This window comes from Panthera uncia, chromosome D2 (assembly GCF_023721935.1).
Source record: "Panthera uncia isolate 11264 chromosome D2, Puncia_PCG_1.0, whole genome shotgun sequence".
NCBI lineage: Eukaryota > Metazoa > Chordata > Mammalia > Carnivora > Felidae > Panthera > Panthera uncia.
This window is the reverse complement of record NC_064818.1, coordinates 68,515,175-68,540,786: the sequence shown is the minus strand read 5'-3', so window position 1 is coordinate 68,540,786 and position 25,612 is coordinate 68,515,175. Positions and strand designations below refer to the sequence as shown.

The 25,612-nt window shown below is 37.1% G+C and overlaps 1 protein-coding gene across 1 annotated transcript in view; it reads right to left on the bottom strand.

Moving 5' to 3' along the window:
• Positions 1 to 25,612, bottom strand: part of NHLRC2 (NHL repeat containing 2) — a 52,421-nt gene that overhangs the window by 5,807 nt on the left and 21,002 nt on the right. The window contains exons 4-8 of the mRNA XM_049645810.1: positions 25,051 to 25,172; positions 16,666 to 16,795; positions 4,549 to 4,648; positions 1,177 to 1,408; positions 258 to 380 (exon numbers count right to left, since the gene is read on the bottom strand). Of these exons, the coding sequence (XP_049501767.1) occupies positions 258 to 380; positions 1,177 to 1,408; positions 4,549 to 4,648; positions 16,666 to 16,795; positions 25,051 to 25,172 (707 nt within the window). The remainder of the gene's footprint in view (positions 1 to 257; positions 381 to 1,176; positions 1,409 to 4,548; positions 4,649 to 16,665; positions 16,796 to 25,050; positions 25,173 to 25,612) is intronic.

Below are 25,612 nucleotides of genomic sequence, written 5' to 3'. Positions count from 1 at the left end.
TTTGATGGATTGCAATTCACAATTTTTTGCTGTAGTCATTGGGAACGTGTTTAGTCCCTTCCCCAGCTCATAGTGCCATCATATGCTCTCTGCAAAGAAAGGACCAAGAAAAGAACAGCAAAGGCTTATCCATAGTTGTCAAAGACTGTTACTCCTCTCTATTTTAAAGTGGCTGTTGGAGGAGGCTCACAGAGCTTTCAGCATTTTAAATGCCACAGATGCAAAGCAGGGTATTCTACAATTCAGTAAGGACTCACCTTGTGATTATAAGAATCTGCCACGTAAAGTAAATTCCTTTTCTTGTCCCAGGTTACTCCAAGTGGGTGCTGAAGCTTGGCATCGATTCCTACTCCATCAACATCACCATAAGCAAATAAATTCTTTTTTTTTTTTAAAGAAAGAAACAGCACATATTAAAAATTTTACAGTGCTACAGTATACGGTATAAAGTAAAAAGATGACTATATATGCTAGTTAAGTTAAAGAGGAAATGGGTCTGATTGTTTTTTTAATGTTTACTTATTTTTGAGAGATAAAGAGAGCATGAATGGGGAGGGGCAGAGAGAGGGAGACACAGAATCCGAAGCAGGCTGCAGGCTCTGAGCTGTCAGCACAGAGCCCGACTCGGGGCTGGAACTCACGAGTCGTGAAATCATGACCTGAGCTGAAGTAGGATGCTTAACTGACTGAGCCACCCAGGTGTCCCGGAAATGGGTCTAATTTCACATAAATAGGCCTGGGTGTTTGATTTAGACAAGAAAAACAAAATGACAGAATTCTGAACCTCTTAATTTGTGGTGCTTGATAGTTTTATCCACAGTAATCACACCTCTAGCCAGGAACAGGTCAAGTCTACTAATCTGATGCTCTTTCCACCCTACTGCCTAATACCTAATCTACATTCTCCTCTTCTTTTGGTAATCAATATTTTATCCTTCCTTTCCTCCTGAAGCCTTGACGTGTGTGTAATCAAGCAGAGTCAACATCCAACTTCTCTTGGATGGTTTTGCTACTTGTGTTCCTTTATAGTCGCATTTCCTTTGGCCTCACTTCCACTTTAACTTACGGCGAGGCCACGAACTCTGTCTCCTAAAATCTATTAACTCTTCGCAATTCAAGAACCGCAAGCCTGGCAGGGTCTGGGCGCAGCATGCAACAGTGACTTTCGGGCATTACCATGGGGTCTCGTTCTCCTCCTACAAGGTGCCTCACCGCCCCGTCCCTCAGTGACACGGCTCTCACGGTGCTGCTCTCGCTGTCTGCTACAAACAGGCAGCGCCAGGGCTCTTCAGAGGCCAGAGAAAGACCTGAAGGCTGGGCGAAGCCGGCCTTGTGAGGATACGCATTATTTCGGTTCTCTTCATTTCCACTTCCGGCGAACCGAAGGCAGGTTCCTTTTGGTAGCTCACTAAAAAAAGACAAGTTCATAGGTGGAATCAACATGGTTACGTTGTATCCAATTTACTTAGCAAATGAATGTGAACAATGAAATCAGTGGTATAAATAAGCATTGTTAGAAGCAAACTATGATCTTGGCCTAAAGAGTGCAAGTCAGCTTTGCTTTCACTGTAGTTTTTCTTTTTTAGAGAGAGAAAGAGAGAAAGCGAGAAAGCGAGCGCACGAGAGGGCGAAGGGCAGAGAGAGGGGGAGACCGAGGACTCAAGCAGGCTCTGCACTGCCAGTGCAAAGCCCGATGTGGGCTCGAACTCCCAAACCATGCGATCATGACCTGAGCAGAAACCGAGTCAGATACTCAACCGATTAAGCCACCCAGGTGCCCCTTTCACTGTAGTTTTTCTAAATCATTAACTTACTCACTGTGTAAGGACACACACAAAATTGAAACTATTCTGAATGGCTAGCTAGGAAGTCCCTGACAAGAATAAGGATCATATCATTGACTAGATAATTTTGGGGTTTTTTTTCCCTACAAAATGGCCAGAGAGAGGTATAGCTGGATCCCACCTTCACTTCCTACAGGATGATAATGCTGCTTTAATCAAATGTAAAATGCATTTCTTAACATACAATAAGAAATTTCTATTTAGAGCACTCTGCAAGGATTCTTTTTGTAACATGGAGAAAGTTTTACACTTTGGCTTCTAAGTTTATGCTGGAGGAACAGTAAGGAAGACGTGGTGTGTTGAAGGAAGGGAAGAAGCTCGCTCAGGATGCAAAATAATGAGACTATGTGCCCATCATCTCCAGATAGGGTGCAGCAGGCACAAGTCCAAAATGACCACCAATCACTTAGTAGTTGATATGTCACCCATGCTAAGTTAGAGAACAGGGGATACAGGCAAAGGGTTATAGAATATATAAAATATGGGCACTTATTCAAGAAACTTCTAAAAAAATAGAGTCATAGAAATACATGGGATAACTACTACACCAAATTAAGAGGTAATTAATACGAGTCTTAATTTCAAATAGGAGTTTCCTTAATTAAATAAAAAAGAGTGGGGAGAAAAAGTACCTTCTAAAATGTTAGGAGTCTTGGCCACTGAAGATCAGTAATAATAAAGATAAAGCATCCTTAAAATTATGATACGGGTCCATGTGATCTGACTGGACATTTTCCTATTACGAACGACAGTGACAACTCTACTTTTTTGGAAATTTAGTTCACTCTTGACCATCTAGGTCGAAAACAGCCATCACCTACAACAGTAGATTCTGGCCAGTTTTGCTACTTCTTTCTACTGTTTATAATGATGCCTCATATTAATGTTTCTGGTCACCTCACGGTTTGGGCTACTGTCATCTCATGCCCAGAGATCATCACAGCCCCATTGCTGCTATCTCTGTCCCTAGTTGTGTCCCACTCCAGATGCTGCCAATGTTCTTTCAAAATCACAGATCTAATCAGGTCACTTCCCAGCTTAGAACTTTCCATATAGGCATGCAGAATAACATTCACATGTCTTAAAAGGATACACAAGGCACTTCACAATTCGGCATTTACTCACATCACTGGTGTCATTTCCTGCCTAGAAAACCTCCCCTTTCCCTAACTCCTACTCCCCTCTCAGGTTTCAGTTTAGCAGCTTCTTCCCGGAAGCCTTTCTGGATAGCTCCTATCTTATTGCTATCGGGTGTTCTTATTCACTTTAAAGGACTGCTGCAGTGATCCCTTTTACACACAGCACTGGCATTTCCCAGCTATTTTCTGTTTGGTGATCTCATTCTTCCTCTGTTAGTCCACTGAAGAGAGCAACATTTAAAAAGCTTTATTCTTAATACAGTGAATATATCTTATCCCTTCAGATTAGCACAGGCCTAGCATCCAGCATGTTTAATAAGTAGGTAAGACGATGACTAAATGTCGCCAAACAGCACACACAGCAACACACGCGCACACACACACACACGATTTGGAGCATCTGGTATGTTCGATCATCTATAGAACTACTCCTTCCTACTGATAAATATGTCTGAGATGATTAGCACTTACTTTCTATGGTGATTAAACGGTCTTTGTGGTCTAGGACTTCCATTCATTCATTTATTCTATAAACCCTTACCGAACTCCTATTATATACCACATACTACGCTATGCACAGGGGACATAGAAATGAATGAGAAAGGGTGCCTTAAGGGACAGTGTAGTAGAAGGAAACAGTTATGTAAACAAGTACAACCAGGAACGGGGAGGGGGAGGGGGAGAGAGAAGGCACTTATCAGCACAGTAATGTAACTACACAGGGGGTGCAGTGAGGTCATAGCAAAGAATATGCATAGTTCTACCTGGAGTGTTAGGGAGAAGAAACAAGGCTCTACAGAAAGGATATAAAAAAAGTGTGCAGAGACACTATTTTTTCATCTTTATATCCCCAACAGTGGCAGCAAAACTCCTACATTTACTGTATATAAACAAGGCACTAGGCTGAGCTCTTCATATATATTATTAATCCTCAAAACAAGCCAAGGAAGTAGATATACATAAGGAAACGGAAGGATAGAAGGTTAAGTGGGCTCTCCTAAGCTCAGAGAGATGAGTGGCAGAGTCGGGATTCAACCTGAGGCATGACTACAAAACCCGAGCCATTAACCGCTCTGTCACGCAGTCCTCCAGTGTCTGTGTTAATGAGCGGGGATGTCTGGACTGCATGTTAGAGATGTGCCCACAGCTCCAGTTCTGTCTCTAGATGCTCCATAGGGCTGCTCTTCCCAGGTTCCCAGAAGTTAGCAATGGCAGTCACAAGACTTGGGCTCGTGAGACAGAAGTGACGTACGTCACTCCCAAGTAGAAGCTTTAAGAGCCACCGAGCGACTCACCACCTCTCTCTCTGCCAGGGTGACTGGCAAAGCTCCAGACGGTGGCCGCTTCATCGGCCTGGTGGCAGAGGAACGCTCCCCAGTGAACCTACTGAGTCAGCCAGAAATAAACCCTGTCTTACGCTCCCGACGATCGGAGAGGCAGTTAACGGAGCTCCAGCCCAGCACACGCTAGTGACTAGCACGCAGCGGAGCTGTGAGCGTGGAGACTCCGGGAGAGGGAATTCTGTGAACTCGTGTAGTTCACACGAGACAGAAACTGTCACTTACTTTTTCTTTGGTAGTCTGCCGCTGTCCAGGAGCAGTGCCCATATCTGATGAGTCCCTGCCATGGCTATCCAGAGAATGTCATCTCTTTGGACCTCTGAACCTTTACAAAAATAAACAGTAATTATCATACACATATCTCGTTAAGACAAACACTCCGCATGTTTTAGAAGTTTAAAAGATGACAGCGGTTATGTTTACAAATCATCTGAAGAAAAAAATATTTGCAGCGTTTTAAGTTGTTTTTGAAATTTTTCCGTTTTCCTTGTGAAATGTTACTTACTATTTATAAATTTACCTGTAAATTCATAGAAATCCAAAGCATTCTTAATAGCGGTCTGTCCCTTTGCCTCTCTGGACACAATGTTTGTTCTTATTTTATCTGCTAAAACAAGTTGACATATGCTCTCCAGAGAAACTCTGCCAAATACTGAGCATTAACCACTGAAATTATATGCTTTAATAACAGGGTTTTTGTACAATTATCATGAAAAGACCCCATCTTTTAATACTGTAAAAAAACAGGTATTTCCTTTGGGGCACCTAGCTGGCTCGATCGGTGGAGCATGCGACTCTTCGTCTCGGGGTCATGAGTTCAAGCCCCAGTTGGCCATCGAGCCTACTTAAATATTTCCACCACTGGATTAGCTAGACTTAGATACACATCACAGCTGTTATTTAAAAATCCACTGTTTAGTTGGCTATGAGAGTTTTCAAAAAAACATAGTTCACCTGCAAAAAAGCTAAGGGTATATAACATATTAGAATATAACCTTGTTTACTAAATATCAGAAATAATTTTCCACTTTCTTAGATGATGTTACAACTAACTACAACATGATAAGGCTCTATTTCTCAAATTCTTTTGTTAACATTTTTTATTTTATTTTAATTTTTTTAATGTTTAGTTTTGAGAGAGACAGAGTATGAGCAGGGGAGGGGCAGAGAGAGAGGGAGACACAGCATCCAAAGCGGGCTCCAGGCTCTGAGCCGTCAGCACAGAGCCCGGTGTGGGGCTCGGATTCACGAACTGTGAGATCATGACCTGAGCCGAAGTCAGAAGCTTAACCGACTGAGCCACCCAGGCGCCCCTTACCATATTTATTTCAATTTAGGGGTGCTTGGCTGGTTCAGTTGGTAGAGCATGTGACTCCTTATCACAGTCGTGAGTTTAAGCCCCATGTTGTTGGGTGTGGAGCCTACTCTAAAAATATATATATATATATATATTCAAACTGTATTCTGAGGCAACTTTTACATATAATTGAGAATTTTTAACTAAAACAATTTGGTCAGATCTACCTTATGCTAAAAGAAGTATCTTGGTAAGGCTGTTTTGTTTTTTTGTATCTTCTTTAACTTCAAGTAGTTTGTGTCCAAACTTTTCTTCCTTAACTTATATTACTTTCAAGTGTTTTTCAATTTAACAACAAAAATAATGATGGTTCTCAAAAAATTGTGGTTTCTATGTGCCAAGCACTTTATAGAGATTATCACTTACATTTTCTGAGATGCCCCAAGAGACACGTAGTGTTATTAGGCTCTTTTTACAGATGAAGAAACTGAGGCTTAGAGAGGTTAGGTAACTTGCCAGGATCACAGTGCTGGCAAATGAACTGGAATCTGACACCAGGTGGACCAACAGAAAAATCTAGATCACATGTTGCCTCTTTTTCTGTGTTCTTAATTACTATCCTATGAAATCTAAAGGAAAGTATTTTAATTTTTCATAGTCAAATATTTTTATGAACATAAATTATATTAAAAGTGACAAGGGCACCCATTTATTCTGGGGACTCTGTCTCTGCTTAATCACTTTAAAAGTAGATCAAAAGCTTTTCATAATTATTTTATTTTGCTCCTGCCATGTAAGGACAAAGTGCAAAGGTGACCATCTATAAGCTAGAAGAGAGCTCTCACCAGAAACCAATCATGCTGGCACCTTGACCTTGGACTTCTAGCCTCCAGAGCTGTGAGAAAATAAATTTCTGTTGTTTAAGCCACCCCATCTGTGGTATTTTGTTATGGCAGCCCGAGGTGACTAAGACATTCCCCCTGAGAACAGAAATGAGACAAGGATATCTGCTATCAACACTTTTATTTAGCATCATATGAAGGTCCTAATTTGTGCGGTAAGAAAAGAGAAGCACAAAGCATAAAGATTAGAAACAAAACTGTAATCAGTAGAAGATGGCACGCTGTTAAAGCCTCTACCCTCTGCCAAGAGAGAGCTGCGTTGGCACATAGCTGAGTCAAAGACCTAATCAGTTCTCCAAATTGACCGGCCTAGTTCGACCAGAGTCTTACTGCATGAAGGCCAAACTTATGGTATTAAAGTGTGAACGATCTGTTTGGTTTTGCTCTCTGTGTACTTATTTCCTTTGAAGCATGAGAAACAAGAAAAAGTATAGAAGCAAAGGCTGTGTCAGGTCAGGATTTCAGTGTCCTGGAATTCCCCATAACAACTGATGATGACAGCTGGGGAGAGGGAGGTGGTAAACAATGATGACCATCCAGAACACTTCTATGACTAAGGGACTGAGCTAAGTAAGCATGTTTCAGGGAGTATTTCCTTTAATTTAACAACTTTAGTAAGTTGTTCTCCATTTTATAAAGAAACTGAAATTGAGAAGGGTTAAATAATTTGTTAAAATTCACACAGCTAAACCTGGAATAATGATCTATTAGTAAGTCTGACTCCAAATTGTTAGTGTTCTAACCAGAACAGAGGAACTACAGAAGTGAGGCTGGGCTCTTGCAGCCAAGTTTTCTCCCTCCCTCCTTCCTGCCTCTGCCCCATGAACTTAGCCCTGGCTTCAAGGACCCAAGAACATTTTCTGTGTGATCAGGAGAGAGATCAGATCAAACGTAAGCATGGCTCTCTATGCCAGGATGTGTGTCTACATTCACTCTTTCTGTCCTTCCTTTCCTGTAGCCTATGAGATAACCTATGGCTGAATAATCCCTTACCAGTATTTTTTCCAATCCCTTGCCTTTCCATTTTTTGGTTTGTTTCAGCTTACCAGCAGCTCTTTGTGACTTTTAGGATGAAACCCCATATTATAACAAATCCTTCTACAGTATTTGTTAGGTACCACTTTCTACGTGCCAAGCACTGTTCGAAATGCATCACATATTAATGCTCCTAGTAATTCGTGCAATAAACTTTTGACCTATATACTATTAGTATATAAATACTATTAGTATATAAATATATTAGTATATAAGTATATTAGTATATAAATACCATTAGTATGTAAATAGATAACTATTAGTATCTTTAATTTAGATGAGGAAATTGAGGCATAAAGAGGCCAGGTACCTTGTCCAAAGTCACATAACTACTAAGATGTAAACTAATTAGAACCCAAGCGGTCTGGCTTCAGTCCATACTACACTGCCTCTCAGGAAGTTTTTACCCTGGCCTGATCATTTCACTGAGGGCTGAAGGGTTTGTTCTTGCAGATAAAATCAGAAAGAATGAGAGGGAAGAGACGGGAGAAAAAGGTAGTCGGGCATTTATAAAGTCTATTGAGCCAACAAGAATCATTAATAATTTATACTATCCACCCTGGATTTTGAAATCTAAAGCACGTAGTTGTATCACCAAGTATAGGTATTGGCTCTGTTCCTTCTAACAAGAATATGGTGATCATGAACATTTCAGTTTTAAATGAAGAGTTCATTTAGTATTACTGACTTCCAACAGTCACTAAAAAAAATAAGTAAAAAAATAAAAAAGACAATGCCAAGAGCTGAAAAGGTTTTGGGAGTATTTTTAAAAGGCAAAACCTCTCGTAACTGTGAGAATTAGTGAAATAATTATATAAGACAGGAATAAAATCAGCAAATGAAATATGAAAATGAAAAGAAAATTACCTGCCATCTAGCTTTTAAAAATTCAATGTTATTTTAAGCAACTAGGATCAAAAATAGAAGCCAATGATTAGAACCCTCTAAATAATTTCACCTGTGAAATTGCCCATTAGCGTAAATAGGTTTTTCTACACAATCTCTCAACCTCCTATGAAGCAAAACTTCACGCCACTAGGAGAAAGCAACCAAGCCCGGCATCCCATGGTACAGGAAAAAACCAATTACAGCTGGAGGAAGGGCAGAAGAAAAAAACCTCTCCACCTCTGGGGGAGGCGTCTTTGGCCAAAGACCCCATACCGACACCAATACAGGTTTCCCACTGCTGGGGTTCGAAGCAGAAGACTTCTCAAAACCACTCAGAATTTAGCTGCCCCGGAGAGAAGGAACGGGAACAGCGAAGAAGCTTCCCGCCTCCTTTCACGACGGCCCAGGCACACAGGGCCTCCCCAGGACTGAGGTCAACCAATAACAAACAGCAGCGGCCTATCTCTTGTGGAACTACTGCAAGGCAGGGAAACAACCCTGTGGCTCGGCTGTGCAGGGTGACCAAAGGCGGACAGTGTGCCAACACTGAGAAAGACCCTCCGGCACGCAGGCTCCCCACACTAAGGCCGCAGCAGCCCCCTACCAGAGGAATTCGAAAGCTATGATCGACGGAGAGTAACCACAGCGATCATAAAACCAAGGCCCAGCCTAGGTTCTGACCGAATTGACTGAACCTCCCATTATAATGGCATAAATACTACTGATCTCCTCAGCCTCTATAGTTCTATTCAAGATGACTGGAATATTAAAAAAAAAAAAAAAAAAAAAAATGAGAAGACACACATAACAGCAAGGCCAGAACAAAACAACACCCCCCTCCCAAACCAAAACTCCACTTTTAAGAGACAAAACAATCAACAGAACAGACTCAGGGATGACCTGAAATCTGGAACTGTAGGGTATGGACTTTGAGAGAGCTATACTTTCTATGTTAAAGAATCTAGAGAAAGAGGTGGCCAACATACCTAAATAGGTGAAGAATTTAAGCAGATACATGGAATCTATAGGAAATAGTAAAATGGAGATGCTATACACAAAAGAATCCCAATAATAAAATTCCTTCAATAGGCTCATCAGTTGACTAGACACAGCTGAGGAAACAATGACCCTAAAGATAAACCAATATAAATGATCTGAATTGAAACACCACAGAAAAAAAGGTGAAATAAAAAACATGATACGTAAGAACTGATGGGTAGAACATCAGACTCTCGCATATAAGTAGCTGAAATCCCAGAAAGAAAAGAGCAGAAAACATACATGAAGAGATGATAGGTGAGAATTTTTCCACCAATAGTGAAGGACACAAAACCACAGACTCAAGAATTCTAAGGATAACTCCTACACTTATCAAACTGCTAAAAACCAAAGGAAATCTTGAAGGCAGCCAAAGGCGGGGGGGGGGGGCACTTTATATGTAAAAGAACTAGGAAAATAATTAGACCTCTTGTTTAAAACTATGTAAGTTATAAGACAATGGAATGCATCTTCAAAGTACCTAAAAAAACTCAGTCCAGACTTATACATGGAGTAAAAAATATCTTTCAAAAATAAAAGCTAAATACTTTTTCAGATATCTCACTCCCAACATCCCCCCCCTTAAAAAAATAGCCAAGAGAAATCAATGTCAGCAGACATGTGTCTCTAGAAATGTTACAGAAGTTCTCCAGACTAAAGCAGTATTATTCCAGAAGGACACTTGGGATTCTAAGAAAAAGTTTTGAGAACAGTTTGGCAGTTTCTTATAAAATGACACATACACTTCCATATGACCTAGCAATTTCAATTACTAAGCATCTGCCCAAGAGAACTAAGTACAAATGTCCACATAAAAACCTGTACACAAATGTTTACAGAGGCTTTAATCATAATTGCCATAAACGAGAGCCATCCGAAGTGTCTATCAACTAGCGAATAAACAATTTGTGGTACGGCCATACAATGGAATACTACTTAAAAATAAAAAAGAACAAACAGCTGATACAAGCAACAACAGGGATGAGTGTCAAAAGCTTTATGCTAAATAGAAAAAGGAACAAGAAATAGAACACTGTTGGTAGCTGGAGTAGGTGGTAGAGTAGTGGGAAGGATACTGAGCAAAGGGTCACAAGAACTTTCTGGGATGATGGAAATATTCTCTGTCTTGATTGTAGTAATGGTTAAAGACTGTATGTTTGTCAAAAATCACAGGGCTTAAACCTAATAAGGGTGAATGCCACTTTTATAAATTATATCTCATTAACCTGACTTAAAAAAATCTTATAAATACAAAGTCAATGTGATAATAAACACTCTTCTCTCAAATTTTAAATAGAAAACAACTGTTTTTATTTTACCAAAATAAAAACACATTAGTCCCACTGTATAAAATTTACTCCTCAAAAAAAAAAAAAATCTCTCAACTGATTATCTTAGAGGATGTTTTTTATGGTATTTCATAGCATATTAATGGAAGTCAGGGAAGTATATTATCTATGCACATAAGTACCAACACTGTAGATTTTTTAGCATACTAAACAGTTGGATTTCAATCATTAAGAACAGCTAAATTATATCTAGGGAAAATGCTGATTAAAGGGCCAACGAAGGTTAATGGGATTCGGGCACACTGTCCTTTCCATAAATTATTCTAAATCAGGTAAAGTCCAAAGTACTTAGAGAGCAGCAGGGGTTTTGACCTTTATGATAAAAAAAAAAAAATCTCTTAGAAACATGGCACAGATTCTGAAAAAATATGAATTTGTTGTACTTATTATTTTTAGTGCATTATGAAACTCTGACTATATTTTGAGTGATAAAAAATGAACAAAGATGAAACAATCTCTTTTGTAAAAATAATTTTATGTTATTTTTATGCTTTTATTACTGTAATGGCATGATTAGGCTAAATATTCAGTCACTATTTAAAATACATATGTACGTACATATACACATTACATGTATATTTAAAACGATCAGAGGTATTTCAAGTACCTCCCTAATCTCTTGAAGTATTATTAACTGGGTCTCTTGGTAAGACATATATTCAATTGTGTATTCGTCCTCAGTATTTTACATTCTCTTAACCTAATCTATTTTGTTTTTTTTTAAGTTCAATTTTTAATTAAGTATACATTCACATGGATACAGGTTGTACATTCAAATGGATACATGTTATATACAAAGTTTAATATCTAAAAATCCATGAGCACACCACCAAGTTCAAGAAAAAGAATATTATTTGAAAACCTCATGCATCCTTCTATAATCATATCCCCTTCTCCTCCCACAAAGAACCACTAGTCTAAAAATTTGTGTTTTTCATTCTCTTCTTTTACTTTTTAATTTTTCCATGTCTGGATGGATCTCTTGATTGTACAGATGACCCTTGAAAACAGGTCTGAAGTACATGAGTATACCTGTACGCAGACTTTTTATCAATACAGTATAGTACTGTAGTTGTATTTTCTCTTATGATTTTCTTGACATTTTCTTTTCTCTAGCTTACTTTATTGTAAGAATACAGTATATAGGGGACTCCTGGGTGGTTCAGCCTGACTCTTGATTTCGGCTCAGGTCTTTATCTCATGGTTCATTTAGAGCCCCAGATCCGGTTCTGTGGAGCCTGCTTGGATTCTCTGTCTTCCTCACTCTCTGCTCCTCCCCTACTCATGCTCTTTCAAAACTAAATAAACATTAAAAAAATAACACAGTATATTACACATATACAAAATACATGTTAATCAACTTTATGTTGTCGGTAAGGCTTCTGATCAAGAGTATGCTATTAGTAGTTAAGGTTTTGGGGAGGCAGAGTTACATGCAGATTTTTTTTTACTGCAAGGGGGTCAGTGCCCCTACCCCCTGCACTGTTCAAAGGCCAATTGTATAGTCTTGCTTCCTATTCAACTTTCTATAAAAGAAATCTAATGTGGGTCTTTTCTGTAACTTGATTTTTTTACTCAGTAGATGCCAGATACTTGTCCATGCTGCTAGGCATAGCTGTGTTGTGGTCCATTTTTGCACTACGGAGCAGCCTGATATATGAAGATATTACAACACCTAATCTACATTTCATGTTTCCCTTCTGATAATTCCATCCTCTTTCAAATTCCTAACTATGGTAGAATTTCACATATGTCCTTTTAAAATATTAAAAAAATTTATGTGTTTACAAGAACGATTTTTCTCAGTCAGTCCCTTTCAAGTTGCATTTAATTACACATCTGTTTAAACCAGTTGTACAATTACATAATTTATATATGATCCAATTAAATATGAATGCAAATGGAAAGTTATTTTTATGAAAACAAAGTTGAATACTTTGGGAAGACTTAATGAAAGTAGCTAAGCCAAATTGTTGTTGAACTAAGTGTAGAAAGACTACTGAAAAGAATAGGTTAAAAAAATTTCAGCCCTCAGATTTCCTTGCAGGGGTTTCGAAATTCTCATCACACTTTAAAGAAACCAAAACAATATATTTAGAGTGGTTCAAGACTATCAGGGGCCACGTAAAGAAAAGGCTGTAGTCCTACATCAAAAGATTGGCTAAAAATGTACATTTATAGTTCTTAAAAGAAAGCATTTTTACTTTTATGATTCCCAGATTTAAAAGATTTTTTTTTTTTTTTCCGGGGCACCTGGGTGGCCGAGTCGGTTGAGCACCTGACTTCAGCTCAGGTCATGATCTATAGTTTGTGAGTTCAAGCCCCGCATTGGGCTCTGTGCTCACAGCTTGCTCAGAGCCTGAAGCCTGCTTCAAATTCTGTATCTCCTTCTCTCTCTCTGACCCTCCCCCGCTCATGCTCTGTCTCTGTCTCTCAAAAATAAATAAGTGTACAGGGTGCCTGGGTGGCTCAGTTGGTTAGGCGTCCGACTTCAGCTCAGGTCATGATCTCAGTTTGTGGGGTTTGAGCCCCACGTCAGGCTCTGTGCCGACAACTCAGAACCTGGAGCCTGCTTTGGATTCTGTGTCTCCCTCTCTCTCTCTGCCCCTCCCCTGCCCATGCTCTGTCTGTCTCTGTCTCAAAAAAATAATAAATAAAAACATTTTTAAAAAAATTTAAAAAATAATAACTGTTTAAAAAAAATTAAAAAGATTTTTTTCCTTTATGGATCAATTATCATAGTGAATCACTTCAGTAATGGATTTTACTCATTTACTTCTGCTTTTATTTCCACAAATGATTCAGGTAGCTGACAAAGAAATAAACACTAATAAATAAATTTGAAATAAGGAAATTGAAGCAGTAGGTAAACAGGGTAGAAAAAAATGCAACTGTACGGATATTGAAAAATGAATGTCATGTTTCCATTATATTTTGCTCGATAATTTGTCTCTAAGTTTTCTGGTAATCAATACAACAAAGCAAATACAATCAGTTACAATATTCAAATTATCAAGGAGCTTAAACTTCATACTTAGGAAAAAAATAATATAGGGATCAGAAAAAAATTCTCTAGTAGAGAAAGTTATAAGGTAATGATTGAATTACAGCAAATCTCTATAGTAAAAACAGTACAAGTCCCATAGGGCCGTGTTTTGATGAATACACAGTGTGAAACACATATGCACACATATAGATATAAATGAATGTGACATGTTTATGCGTCAATATATTTTTTAATGAATGACAGAATCCCAAAATACAGTTTAGTAAAAACAATTGTAAGAACAAATATCCTATGATCCAATTTTCCCATACTCTGACAATATACATCAATCCAGGAGATTAGATTTTAGAGTAACTTAAAGCAGTGGCTCTTAAAATGTTTCCTGGGGAACATACAACTTTGAAATTCTGATGAAATTCTGACCAATACCTCCAAATTTTATAGAGTTTCTGGGAAGTTTAAGTACCTCAAAAAGCCTAACCAGGAATGCCTGGAGTATATGACCCAAGGTTAAAAACTCTTGGACTAGAGTAGTCATTGTGATTATAGGTCCTTCATATAATGCTTGAAAACCATTTTCTCTTAGTATTTTGAAGGGTGTTAAGCTTAAGTGCATTTAAGATTACTCGTCTTGCCAAGTACCTGGAGTGAAGCTATTTTAAGCTGTAAGTGAAACGCAGAGCCATATGCTCTTAATGATCCGTTGAGCTAAGGTAGGACTCACTTCCTTTACTGAGAACTGAGCTTAATAAAGACATACATCTCAGCACATCAGTCCAGGTGGAAGCCAAGAGGGTACTTGTCTCTAGAGCCAAGATTTTCTTTAGAAAGCAGTTTGGATGCATTCTCAGTAGGAAATAAACAACCAGAGATTCCATGCCATAATGTGTGAAAAACTTTTAGCCTAGATTTAAGTACTCCTTGGCTACTTAAATATAGTATCTGGTAAAGTATATCCTGTTTTTAAGCAATGCAAGTTCTAATTTATGTGACAGACTGAATTACTCATCTTGGTTCATCCACACCCTTACCATGGCCTCGCTGTAGGCAAAATGCAATTCCCATCCCATGACTTTGAGCTCAGTTATGTGATTTGCTTAATAACAGTAGGTAGGCAGATATGACATGAGCAAGGGCTTAAAATGTATGTACTGGGCTTACACTCTTGTGCTTCTGCCTTTTGCCAAAAGAATATGTCTCAGACAGCTACTGGTCCAAGGAGGACGAGAAACAAATGGAGCAGATCTACACCCAAGAAACAGCCTGGAACCAAGCCCAGGCTGAGCCTTGATCGGCTGAACCCCAAACCTATATGTGAGTGAGAAATAAAGGTTTAGGTTTGTAGGAGTTTGGGGATGATTTCTTATGAAGTGTTACTGTGGCAATTACTAACAGACACAGTAAATACAAGTTGTAAATTGCAAAATAGCAACATCAGTAACTGAACTGCTATACAGACTACAGCTTTAAATCACTCGGGACTTACACACTAGGGGAGAAAATTTCTTTTTTCTCCGTGAGGGAGGTGACAGCACACCAAAGTAGCAATTCTCACCCACTTTGACTAGTTTACCGAGAGAGATGTTTCCCGACCGGTTTTCTATCTCTAAGATTTATGTTCAAAGAGCTCAGTAGTGTATCCAAGGCAAAGAGGCAGGAGCAACAGAGAAGTCCTGTTAGGGATGAATATTTTTAACCTTGAAATTATTTAGAATTGGGGGTGCGTGGTGACACAAAGAAGACTGTAGCTGGTTTCACTACGGTTTTAAAATTCTCTGCATATAATATGACCCCTCATTGCTTGCACCTGGGACACACTCTTCCCTCTCCCTTCCCAACCCCTTCCTTCTCCCTTTGAGCCTCTAAAACCCTCATGATTACTGGGGCACAGAGTTCCAAAAATAAAATTTTCAAAAGTAACTTACACAAAATACCTAAGTAATTATTAAGTGCAGCAGTACCAGTTCATTCAACTATTCTGTGAATAGTAAAAGCTTTATAAAGTTAATCACAATGGAAAAAATTAAGGTCTTTGAATTATAAACACATTAACATAATAGGAAATTACCTCAAATGTAAAGCCATTAAACTAAACTGGTGCTTAGTCACTCTATAAAGATATTCAGATCATACAAACCATTTAGTTCCTAATACCATCTTCAATGGATTCTAGTAACTTTCTTTATTCATTACTCTGGTTTTAGATGTGTAGACAACTATCTCAGTATCACTGAGGGTCAATGAAAAATAAGGGTATGAATGTTTCCAGATTACTTTTTAGTCAATTAATACAGGTAATAAAGATTAGAAAGATAATATAAATCTCATTCATTCAATACCAACATAATTCAGTAATTTTTTTAATTGCCCGAAAGGAGCTATCACGTTTCAATACAAATTTTAATACTCTAAAAAAGGCAGCTATCACTTCTTGATTTCTTTCCGAATGAAGAGTAAATAAAAAGGGCATTGTTAAACAGCATGGTTCATGAATAATCATTTGAAGTTCTGAAACTACAATCTTTCAAATTTAAGAATATTCAGAACTGTATTAACTGGAAACTGCAGCTAAGCTGAAATTTGTTAACATTAGAGTAATATATCGTCTATCGTATGTATAAAATACAACATGTAAGCATGTAATGTTATATATAACAATATATACTGCTGGCCTTAGTTTTAAATTAACAAACACCACCACAGGTAATAAAAGTCTAAACTAACTAGCAATTAGAATTAATCCCAATGAATGTCCCCAGAATATCTTAAAAATGTTACATGTATTAAGCAAAGTTCACTTATATTTAATATTAAAAGTTTACATACCTGATGTCCCACAAACCACATCCCAGGGGGAACTAATGGGCTGTTCTTCTCCTTTAGCTCCACCTTCTTTATCTGTACCTTGAATCCCAATGCCAGCTACAGTGCTCACCATCTCAGCTTCTAGGTCAATCTGCAGAAATTGACACACGTTTTATGCAGTGAATGTTACTTTTGTTTTGTTTTCCTTTTGGTACATGAGGACTTCCAGTAGAACATACAGAAAGGTTTTGCAACACAAAGTCTTTAAAAAAAAAAAAAAGGCTAATCAAGTACAGTATAGGGTGAGCTTGTTATTCAAATGTACAAAACTCTGTCCTTTTCATTCCCCACCCCCCTTTCCCCTCCCCATCCTCATCATAGCCTCTACTGGTATTGACCTCATCTTAACTGCTACTGATCTCACCTTAACTATAAAGTATGTTAGAAGAAAGTGTAATTCCAAATTTCAAAGCAAAATCTGGAAAAATGCATGTTTCTCTCTTTTTCTTTTTGAGAGAGAACATGTGTGTGCAAGTGGGGGAGGGGCAGAAGGAGAGGGAGAGGGAGAGGGAGAGGGAGGGAGAGGGAGAGGGAGGGAGGGAGGGAGAGAGAATGAATCCCAAGTAGGCTCCACACCCAGTACAGAGATCATGACCATGATAGGTCATGACTGTGACCATGAGATCATGACCTGAGCCAAAAATCAGAGTTGGACACTTAAATGACTAAGCCACCCAGGAGCCCTAAAAAATGCATGTTTCTTAAAGTTAAATATATGTATTTCAGTTATGCTTGGCTAGTAATTGACAAAAATAGAGCTTAACATGTGCCAGGCACTAGTCCAAGAGTCATCCATTTGTCCATCCTCATAATAATCCTATGATTTGTGATTTTGATTAATATTGAGGATACTGAGGCATAGATCATAAAGCAGGTTTCCCAAGATCACACAGCTAGTAAATCGAGGATCTCGGATTTGAACCCAGGCAGTTCTAGCTCTACTATACTGCCTCTATTTTATAAACTGAAAAACTAATGATTTCTGAAAAAAAAAAAACAACAACAAAAACCCTTCGGTTTCATCTCCTGAGATCCTTCCCCCAACATCTCACCACGAAAACTGTCAAACAAACATCAAAGTTGAAAGAATTTTATTGCAAACATCTGTACACCCACCACCTACTATCAACATGTCACTTACTTGCTTTATCACACAGTTTATGGAGCTATCAATCCTTCAACCCATTTATACCTTTTGACACATTTCAAAGTAAACCGTGAACAACAGTACACAGGCTCTAAATATCCCGGCTTGTTTATCATCGGTAAGAGGTCCATATTTTTCCAGTTCCCTTTTCTTTTTTGAGGCAAAAGTTACAATGAAATGCAAAGATCTTAAGTGTATCATTCAATGACTTCTCATAAATGCATAAAACTGTGTACCTTAATTTACATAAAGATGCAGAATGTTATCTTCACTCCAATAAGTCCCCTTATGCCTCCATCCAGTTAATCCTGCCCCCAGAGACAAACAGTATTGTTTTTTTCATCATCGAGGAGTTGTATCTCTTCTAAGATCTCAGCTAAACAGAATCAAACTATATGGACTCTACTGTGTGAGGCTTCTTTCACTTAACAGGTTTCTGAGATTTATTCATATATAAGTAGTTTGTTCCTGTTTATCGCTGAACAGTATTCCATCATAGGAATATGCCACAGTTCATTTATTTATTTTCCTACTGATGGACACCTGGGTTATTTCTAGTTTGGGGCCTTCAAATAGAGTTGCTCTCAATATTCTCATATGAGCCTTTTGGTGAACTTGTGTTTTCACTTCTCTTATGTACATACACAGGACTAAAATTGCTGTTACAGGACAGGTACAGGGTAAGTATAAAAAACAAACAAAAAACTTCCAGAAGGATTTTTTTTCCAGTGGTCTATTCCTTTGTATTCCCACCAACAACATATGAAAGTTCCAAATGCTCCACATCCTTGCCTGTTGTCAGTGTTTTTAATTTTAGCCATTATAGCATTGCATTGTGGTTTCAGTTTACATTTCCTTTTTAACCCATGATGTTGATCACTTTATGTGTTTGTGGCCATTCTTATCTCCTCTAATGTAAATTCTAATGAAAAGTTTTAAATTTATCATTTTTTTTTGATTATTGTTTCTGTGTCCTGTGTTTGAGAAACTTTTGCCTACCTGCAAGTCATGAAGACATTTTCATGTTTTCTTCTAAAAGCTTTATAATTTTAGCACTTACATTTATGTCTGTGGTGCATCCTGAACTGATGCTTGTATATGATGTGTAAGGTAGGGGTCATGTTTCTCTTTTCCCCCATATGAGTATCTAGTTGTTCAAGTATAATATGCTGAAATGACTTTCCTTTCTCCCTTGACTGCTTTGATGCTTTTTGAAAAATCAAATAACTGTGTATGTATGAGCTTCCAAAAGCTCCATTCTTTTTTACTGATCTACACATCTATCCTTTTAGAAGTATCACACTGTCCTGATTAGTGTAACATTACAGGAAGTCTTTAAATCAGAGAAGTGTGTCTTTTAACTTTGTTTATCCAAGACTGTTTTAGATATAATAAATACTTTGTTTTGCACCTCCATATAAGTATTGGAATCCACTTGTCGCTATCTTAAATAAACAAATAGAAGCACCTGATGAGTTTTGACTGAGATTACACTGAACTCACAGATCAATTTGGAGAGAATGGACATCTTACTATTGAGCCTTCTAATCCAATATTGGATTAATTTTTCTCAGCAATGTTATAATTTAAAATATCTAGGTCTCATATGTTTTTGTTAAATTTATTCTATGTGTTTTGTTTTTTGTTTAGTACTATAAATAGAATTAAAAAATTCCAATCCAATTGATTACTAGAATACAAAAATATTGATCTTTTTATACTGAGATTGTATTCCACAGCATTCCTAATTTCTATTTGTCCGAGTAGTATTTTCAGAGATTTCTTAAATTTTCTATCACATCATTGGCAAATAAAGTCAGTTGTTGTTCTTCCTTTTTGGCCAGTATGCTTTTTCTCTTTCTTGCTTTATTACAGTGACTAGTACCTCCAGTATAATTTTTAACAGGTGTAGTGAGAATGGGGATCCTTGCCTCATTCCCAATCTTGGAAGGAAAGCATTCTATATTTTGCATGGCGTATAGCTATAAGCTTTTTGTAGATGCCCTTGATCATATTAAGGACATTCACTTCCATTTCAAGTTTATTGCAATTTTATCATCAATAGAAAAACATTAAAACATTTAACACCTAACCTAGCAAAACAACAGTATGGTTAGTATCTTTTATTCTGTTATTATAGCAAATTACACTGATTTAATTAAGTGGTAGCCTCTCACATTTTTAGTGGCTGTTCTATAATCTCTTGAAATTGTAAGGAATATTCACCACTGTAACCTTATCCATATTTTTACTGAACCCAATCTGCAAAAATACAATAGGCAGTTAGGGATAGGCCCTCGAAATACATCTTGATTTAAGAAATGTATCAAAAACTGATGTGATATTCAAAGAATTCCTCTTATAAAAATCTTGTTACAGAGGCGTTTTAATGAAAATTCAAAAACTGTTAATTCCTATGTTAGACAAATGATTCCAAAAAATAGAAAAAGAGTAAAAACTAATTGGCTCATTTGATGAAGTTAGTGCGACTCTGGTTCTAAAATCAGGTGAGAACAGTGTAAGAAAACAGAGCCGTTTAATTTATGAACATGAATTTTAAAATATTAAAATTTAACTTGGGATAATCAAATCCAAATTGACTTTTTTTAAAAAAAATTCGTGATTAGGTAAGATTTATTCCAGAAATAAAAAGATGATCAAATGTCAAAAATCTCTTAATTCATCACATCAAGACACTAAGGGCAAAAACTATATAATTATTTCAATAAATGTAGAAAATGCATTCGATAAAATCATATGATAAAATAATTCTTAGTAACTAGGAATAGAAAGTTTAACTTCATTAACAATTTTATTTCCCAAAGTTATAGAAAATATTAAATTTCTGGAGACAATGTCCTCCCTTTAAGGTATGAGCATGACAAGAGACCCACTATCACTGCTAATGTTTAAAGGCAACTGAGGTTCTTGCCAGCAATTAAAATTTTTTTAAATGTTTACTTATTTTTGAGAGAGAGAGAGAGAGAAGGAGAAAGAGCATGAGTGGGGTAGGGGCAGAGAGGGAGGGAGACACAGAATCTGAAGCAGGCTCCAGGCTCTGAGCTGTCAGCACAGAGCCCAACACGGGGCTCGAACCCACGAGCTGTGAGATCATGACCTGAGCCGATGTTGGACGCTGAGCCACCCAGGTACCCTTTGCCAGCAATATAATAAAAGAAAACAAGATATGTATAAACAAGAAGGGAAAAGATAAAAGTGCATCTGTTTTTGCAGGCAACATCATCATTTATATGAAAAACAAATAGGGTTTTACAGAAATGGATGAGCTAATCCTAAAATTCATATGGAATTGCAAGGGACTCAGAACAGCTACACCAATGTTGAAAAAAGAAGAAAGTGGGAGAAGTCCTACTTCCTGATTTCAAAACTTATTAGAAGTTATAGCAATCAAAACAGTGTGGTATAGGCACAAGAAATGATATATAGGTCAATGGAACAGACTTGAAAGTTCAGAAATAAACCCATGTATGTATGAATAATTATTTTCTACAAGGTTGCCAAAACTATTCAATGGAGAAAGAACAGTCTCTTCAATACATGATTCTGGGATAACTGGATATTCATACTAAGAATGAAGTTGGACCTCTACTTCACTCCACATACAAAAAATAAATTCAAAATGCAGCAAAGACTGAACTGTAAGAGCTGTAACTATAAAACTCTCAGAAGAAAACAGGAGTAAATCTTCATGATCTTGGATTTGGAAATGTAATCTTACATATGACACCAAAAGCCTAAGCAATTAAAAAAAATTGGGAATCCTCAAATTTAAAACTTCTGTACATCAAAAGATGTGATTAAGAAAGTGAAAAGACAACCCAGAGAATTTGAGAAGTATTTGAAAAATCACATATCCAATAAGGGATCTGTAACAGAATATATAAAGAACTCTTACAACTCAATAATAAAAAACACAACCCAATTAAAAAAACTGGTAAAGAATCTGAATAGACACTTCTCAAAGGAAGATATAAAACCAGTCCATAAAGATGGGAACAGATGCTTGACATCTTTACTCATTAGGGAAATAATTATCATTGTGGTTTTGAGAGACCACATTACACTTGGTAGGAAGGCTAGAATTTAAAAAGTGGAACAAACAATGGTGAAGATATGGAAAAATTAGAACCCACATGTAAAATGGTACTGCAACTATGGAAAAATGTAGCAGTTTCTTAAGAAGTTAAACATGAAATATAAAACATATAACACAATAATTCCATTACTTAGATATCTACCCAAGAGAAATGAAAATGTATGTCCACACAGAATTTTTACACAAATTCAAAACAGCCAAATATTGGAAACACACTAAATGTCAATAAACTGTTGGACAAAATGTGGCACATAGCTATACAATGGAATGCTATTCAGCAATACAAAGGAAGAAACTAATGATCCGCTGCACCAGAGATGAATTTAAAACATTACTCAATTTAAAAAGCCAGGCACAAGAGACCATATATTATATGATTCTATTTCTATGAAGTGTTCGAAAGAGGCAAATTTATAGATAGAAAGTAGATTAAGCTGGGCATAAAAACAGGGATGAACTGTAATTGGGCATGAGGGTTCTTGGCGGGGGGGGGAGGGGGGATGAAAATGTTCTAAAAACAATTTATGGTTATGGTTGTACAATTTGTTAAATCTCCTAAAAGTTCTTCAGTTATATACTTGAAATAAGTGCTATGTAAAATATATTACAATACAGTTAGACAACACACAAACATTACATGTTTTACAAGGTCATACACAAATAGAAAAGGTATAAATAGGTACAAATAGAAAGGTATGAATTGAACATACCAGAATGTCTGGCTACAGGTGTTTTTATATAGGGGAATAACAGGAGAATGAGACTGGGCTAAAAAGGAGTTTATAAATTACTAAATGAATTATTCTAAACAAGTGTCAGATCTGCATGAAACAATGATGTCTGAGAAATATGAATGTATGATCAACCCTCCGTAAATGAGGTCTTAAAAGTATAGTAAATATTTTTATATACTTATAAAAATAAAGGAAGAAATAATAATTCCACCTCATTTTTTTTGGGAGACACTAAACTAAATAATTTACAAATAACTTTATGTAACCTAAATTTATTGTGATTATGCTACTTAAAAAATATTTGAAATGCAGTGAATACTCCCAAACTCATTAAGTTCTAAGGCAAGAGATAGAACAGAATTTAAAAAAGACAAGTACACCCTGAATGCTGTGGGCTAAGTATCTTACTACTTCAACACCTTGTTAGCTATCCGGGACACTACGGAGTTATACAAACATACAACCCTGAAAAGACAATGATAAAGAAACATTGACCTTTACGGACTTAGTAACAACAGAAAACCACTTTTTCCTAAAGTGGGAAATCAGGACATACCATGAAATCATGAGTCCTACGAAAAGGTCTGCCTAAAATAGGCTTCTTGGTCAAATAAATTTAGAACCAATTCACAGATATCCCCCTACTAACGTATTCACAATATATTAACATATTAAAGTCTCTAAGAACAAAGTCTGCAAGACTTTCAAAGAATAAATCTGCTTTAATTTGCAAATCCACAAAATCCTTGCCTCATATGTTTTCATATTAAGAGGAAGATACATTAGAAAATGCTTCATTAAATATGTTATTTGCTCAAAAATGCATTCAACAACTATCTATTGAACACCTACTATGGGCCAGACCTTGTTCTAGGTGCTTAAAATTTCAGGAGTAAAAACTTTCATGCTTTCATGGAAATTTACCTTGTAATGGTATTACAGGTTCTATCCATGTTGTTTTCCTATTATATGAAGTGATAATATTGTCAAATGGGCACAAATATCAAAAGGGAGAAAAAGTGAGAAAAGCAAGGAAGTATCTGAAACAATGTGTTTACACAGGATGGGCGAGATGAACTTAGTTACTTATTTTCTAAATAGACAGCAACTTAAAGACCAATGGATTATAGCCAAAATATTCACTCATATGAAATGTTTAAAATAACTAGGCACTTGTACAATGGGATACTATGCAGTCATATCATTCATATGACTAATACGGAAAACAAATTTAAGGAAACTGCAGAAGAGGGGCGCCTGGGTGGCTCAGTCGGTTGAGTGTCAGACTCTTGATTTCAGTTCGGGTCATGATCTCAGGGTTGTGGGATCAAGCCCTGCGTTGGGCTGCATGTTGAGCATGGAGACTGCTTAAAATTCCCTCTCTCCTCCTGCCTCTCCCCCTCTCCCCGACTCATGCTCTCTAAAATAATAATTTAAGAAACCACAGAACATTATTTACATACAATATGCCTCATTTGTTTAAAAAAGGATTCTCTAGAGACATTTATTTTTATTTTCTTAATTTTTATTTTAGAGAAGGAACATGGTGGGGGAGGGGCAGGGAGCGAGATGGCAGGGAGAGGGGTGGGGGAGAATCTTAAGCAGTCTCCTTGCTCAGCACTCAGCCAGCCCAACATGAGGCTCGATCTCACGACATTGGGATCATGCCCTGAACAGAAATCAAGAGTTGGGACACTCAAGCGACTGAACCACCCAGGCATCCCTAGAGGCAGTCTTTTAAATACAAATTTATTTGTATAGGACAGAAAAAAATCACTGAAAAGACAAAAATTTTAACAATGGGGAAGCTAAAATAGATGGTATGAGCCTTTTTATGTATTTTTTAAATACATTTTTAAGTGTATTCATTTTTAAAAAGCAAGACCATATATAACTTTTATAATGAAATAAAACAAATTTTAAGATTGACTTACATGTATTTCTGGGCAAAGCATAAAAGGTGAAGGGAGGTGGGAGTGGTATGATTTTTCTTCTAGGTTTGAGAAAATTTAACTGAAAAAAGGAGAAAGCACTGCTCTGTCAACAGTGGTTAGGAAAATACTTCAAAATGAGGAGCTTTTAGGTGATTAGCTACTTTGAAAAGAAAGGATAAACAACAACAACAAAAGGACTTGATCGGCAGGTTAATCCGTGACAGCTACAGGCTAAGACACAGAAAAACAAGACCCCCAAGAAAAAAACTAAAGCAAGTACCTCTGAAAAAAGCTGCATAAAGAGGACTTGAGGTGTTTAAGCATTATCCTCTAATTTCAAATATTTAATGTAGCAAGTAAATACCAGTTTTTCTAATTAGAAGTATTAAAACTGTATTTAAAATTGAAACTTACCTTTCTTATAAGGTGGTTTTCCGTATCTGCCACATATATGATATTATTCCTTATGGCTACCCCCTGTGGTGAATTAAAAGTTGACTCTGAAAATACTCCATCTTTTCTTCCAGGGTTGGGTCCTAAAAGACAAGATAGCCACAGGACAAATTTTTTCCTCTTAAAAAGTTATCTCAAATTAACCCCCCACCCCCATTTGTTTTTCTTTGTTTCCTTTCTTTTTCTTGCACCTATATTGGGAAGATGGATATAAACTAGACCTATTGTGGTAATCATTTAAAAAAAATTTTTTTTATGTTTATTTATTTTTGAGAGAGAGACAGAGTGTGAGTGGGGGAGGAGCAGAGAGAGAGGGAGACACAGAATCTGAAGCAGGCTCCAGGCTCTGAGCTGTCAGCATAGAGCCCAATGCGGGGCTTGAACTCACGAACCGTGAGATCATGACCCGAGCTGAAGTCAGACGCTTACCGACTGAGCCACCCAGGTGCCCCTCGTGGTAATCATTTTTCATAACATATGTAAATCAAACCTCAATGAAGAAAGAAAAACAGTATTTAGAGCT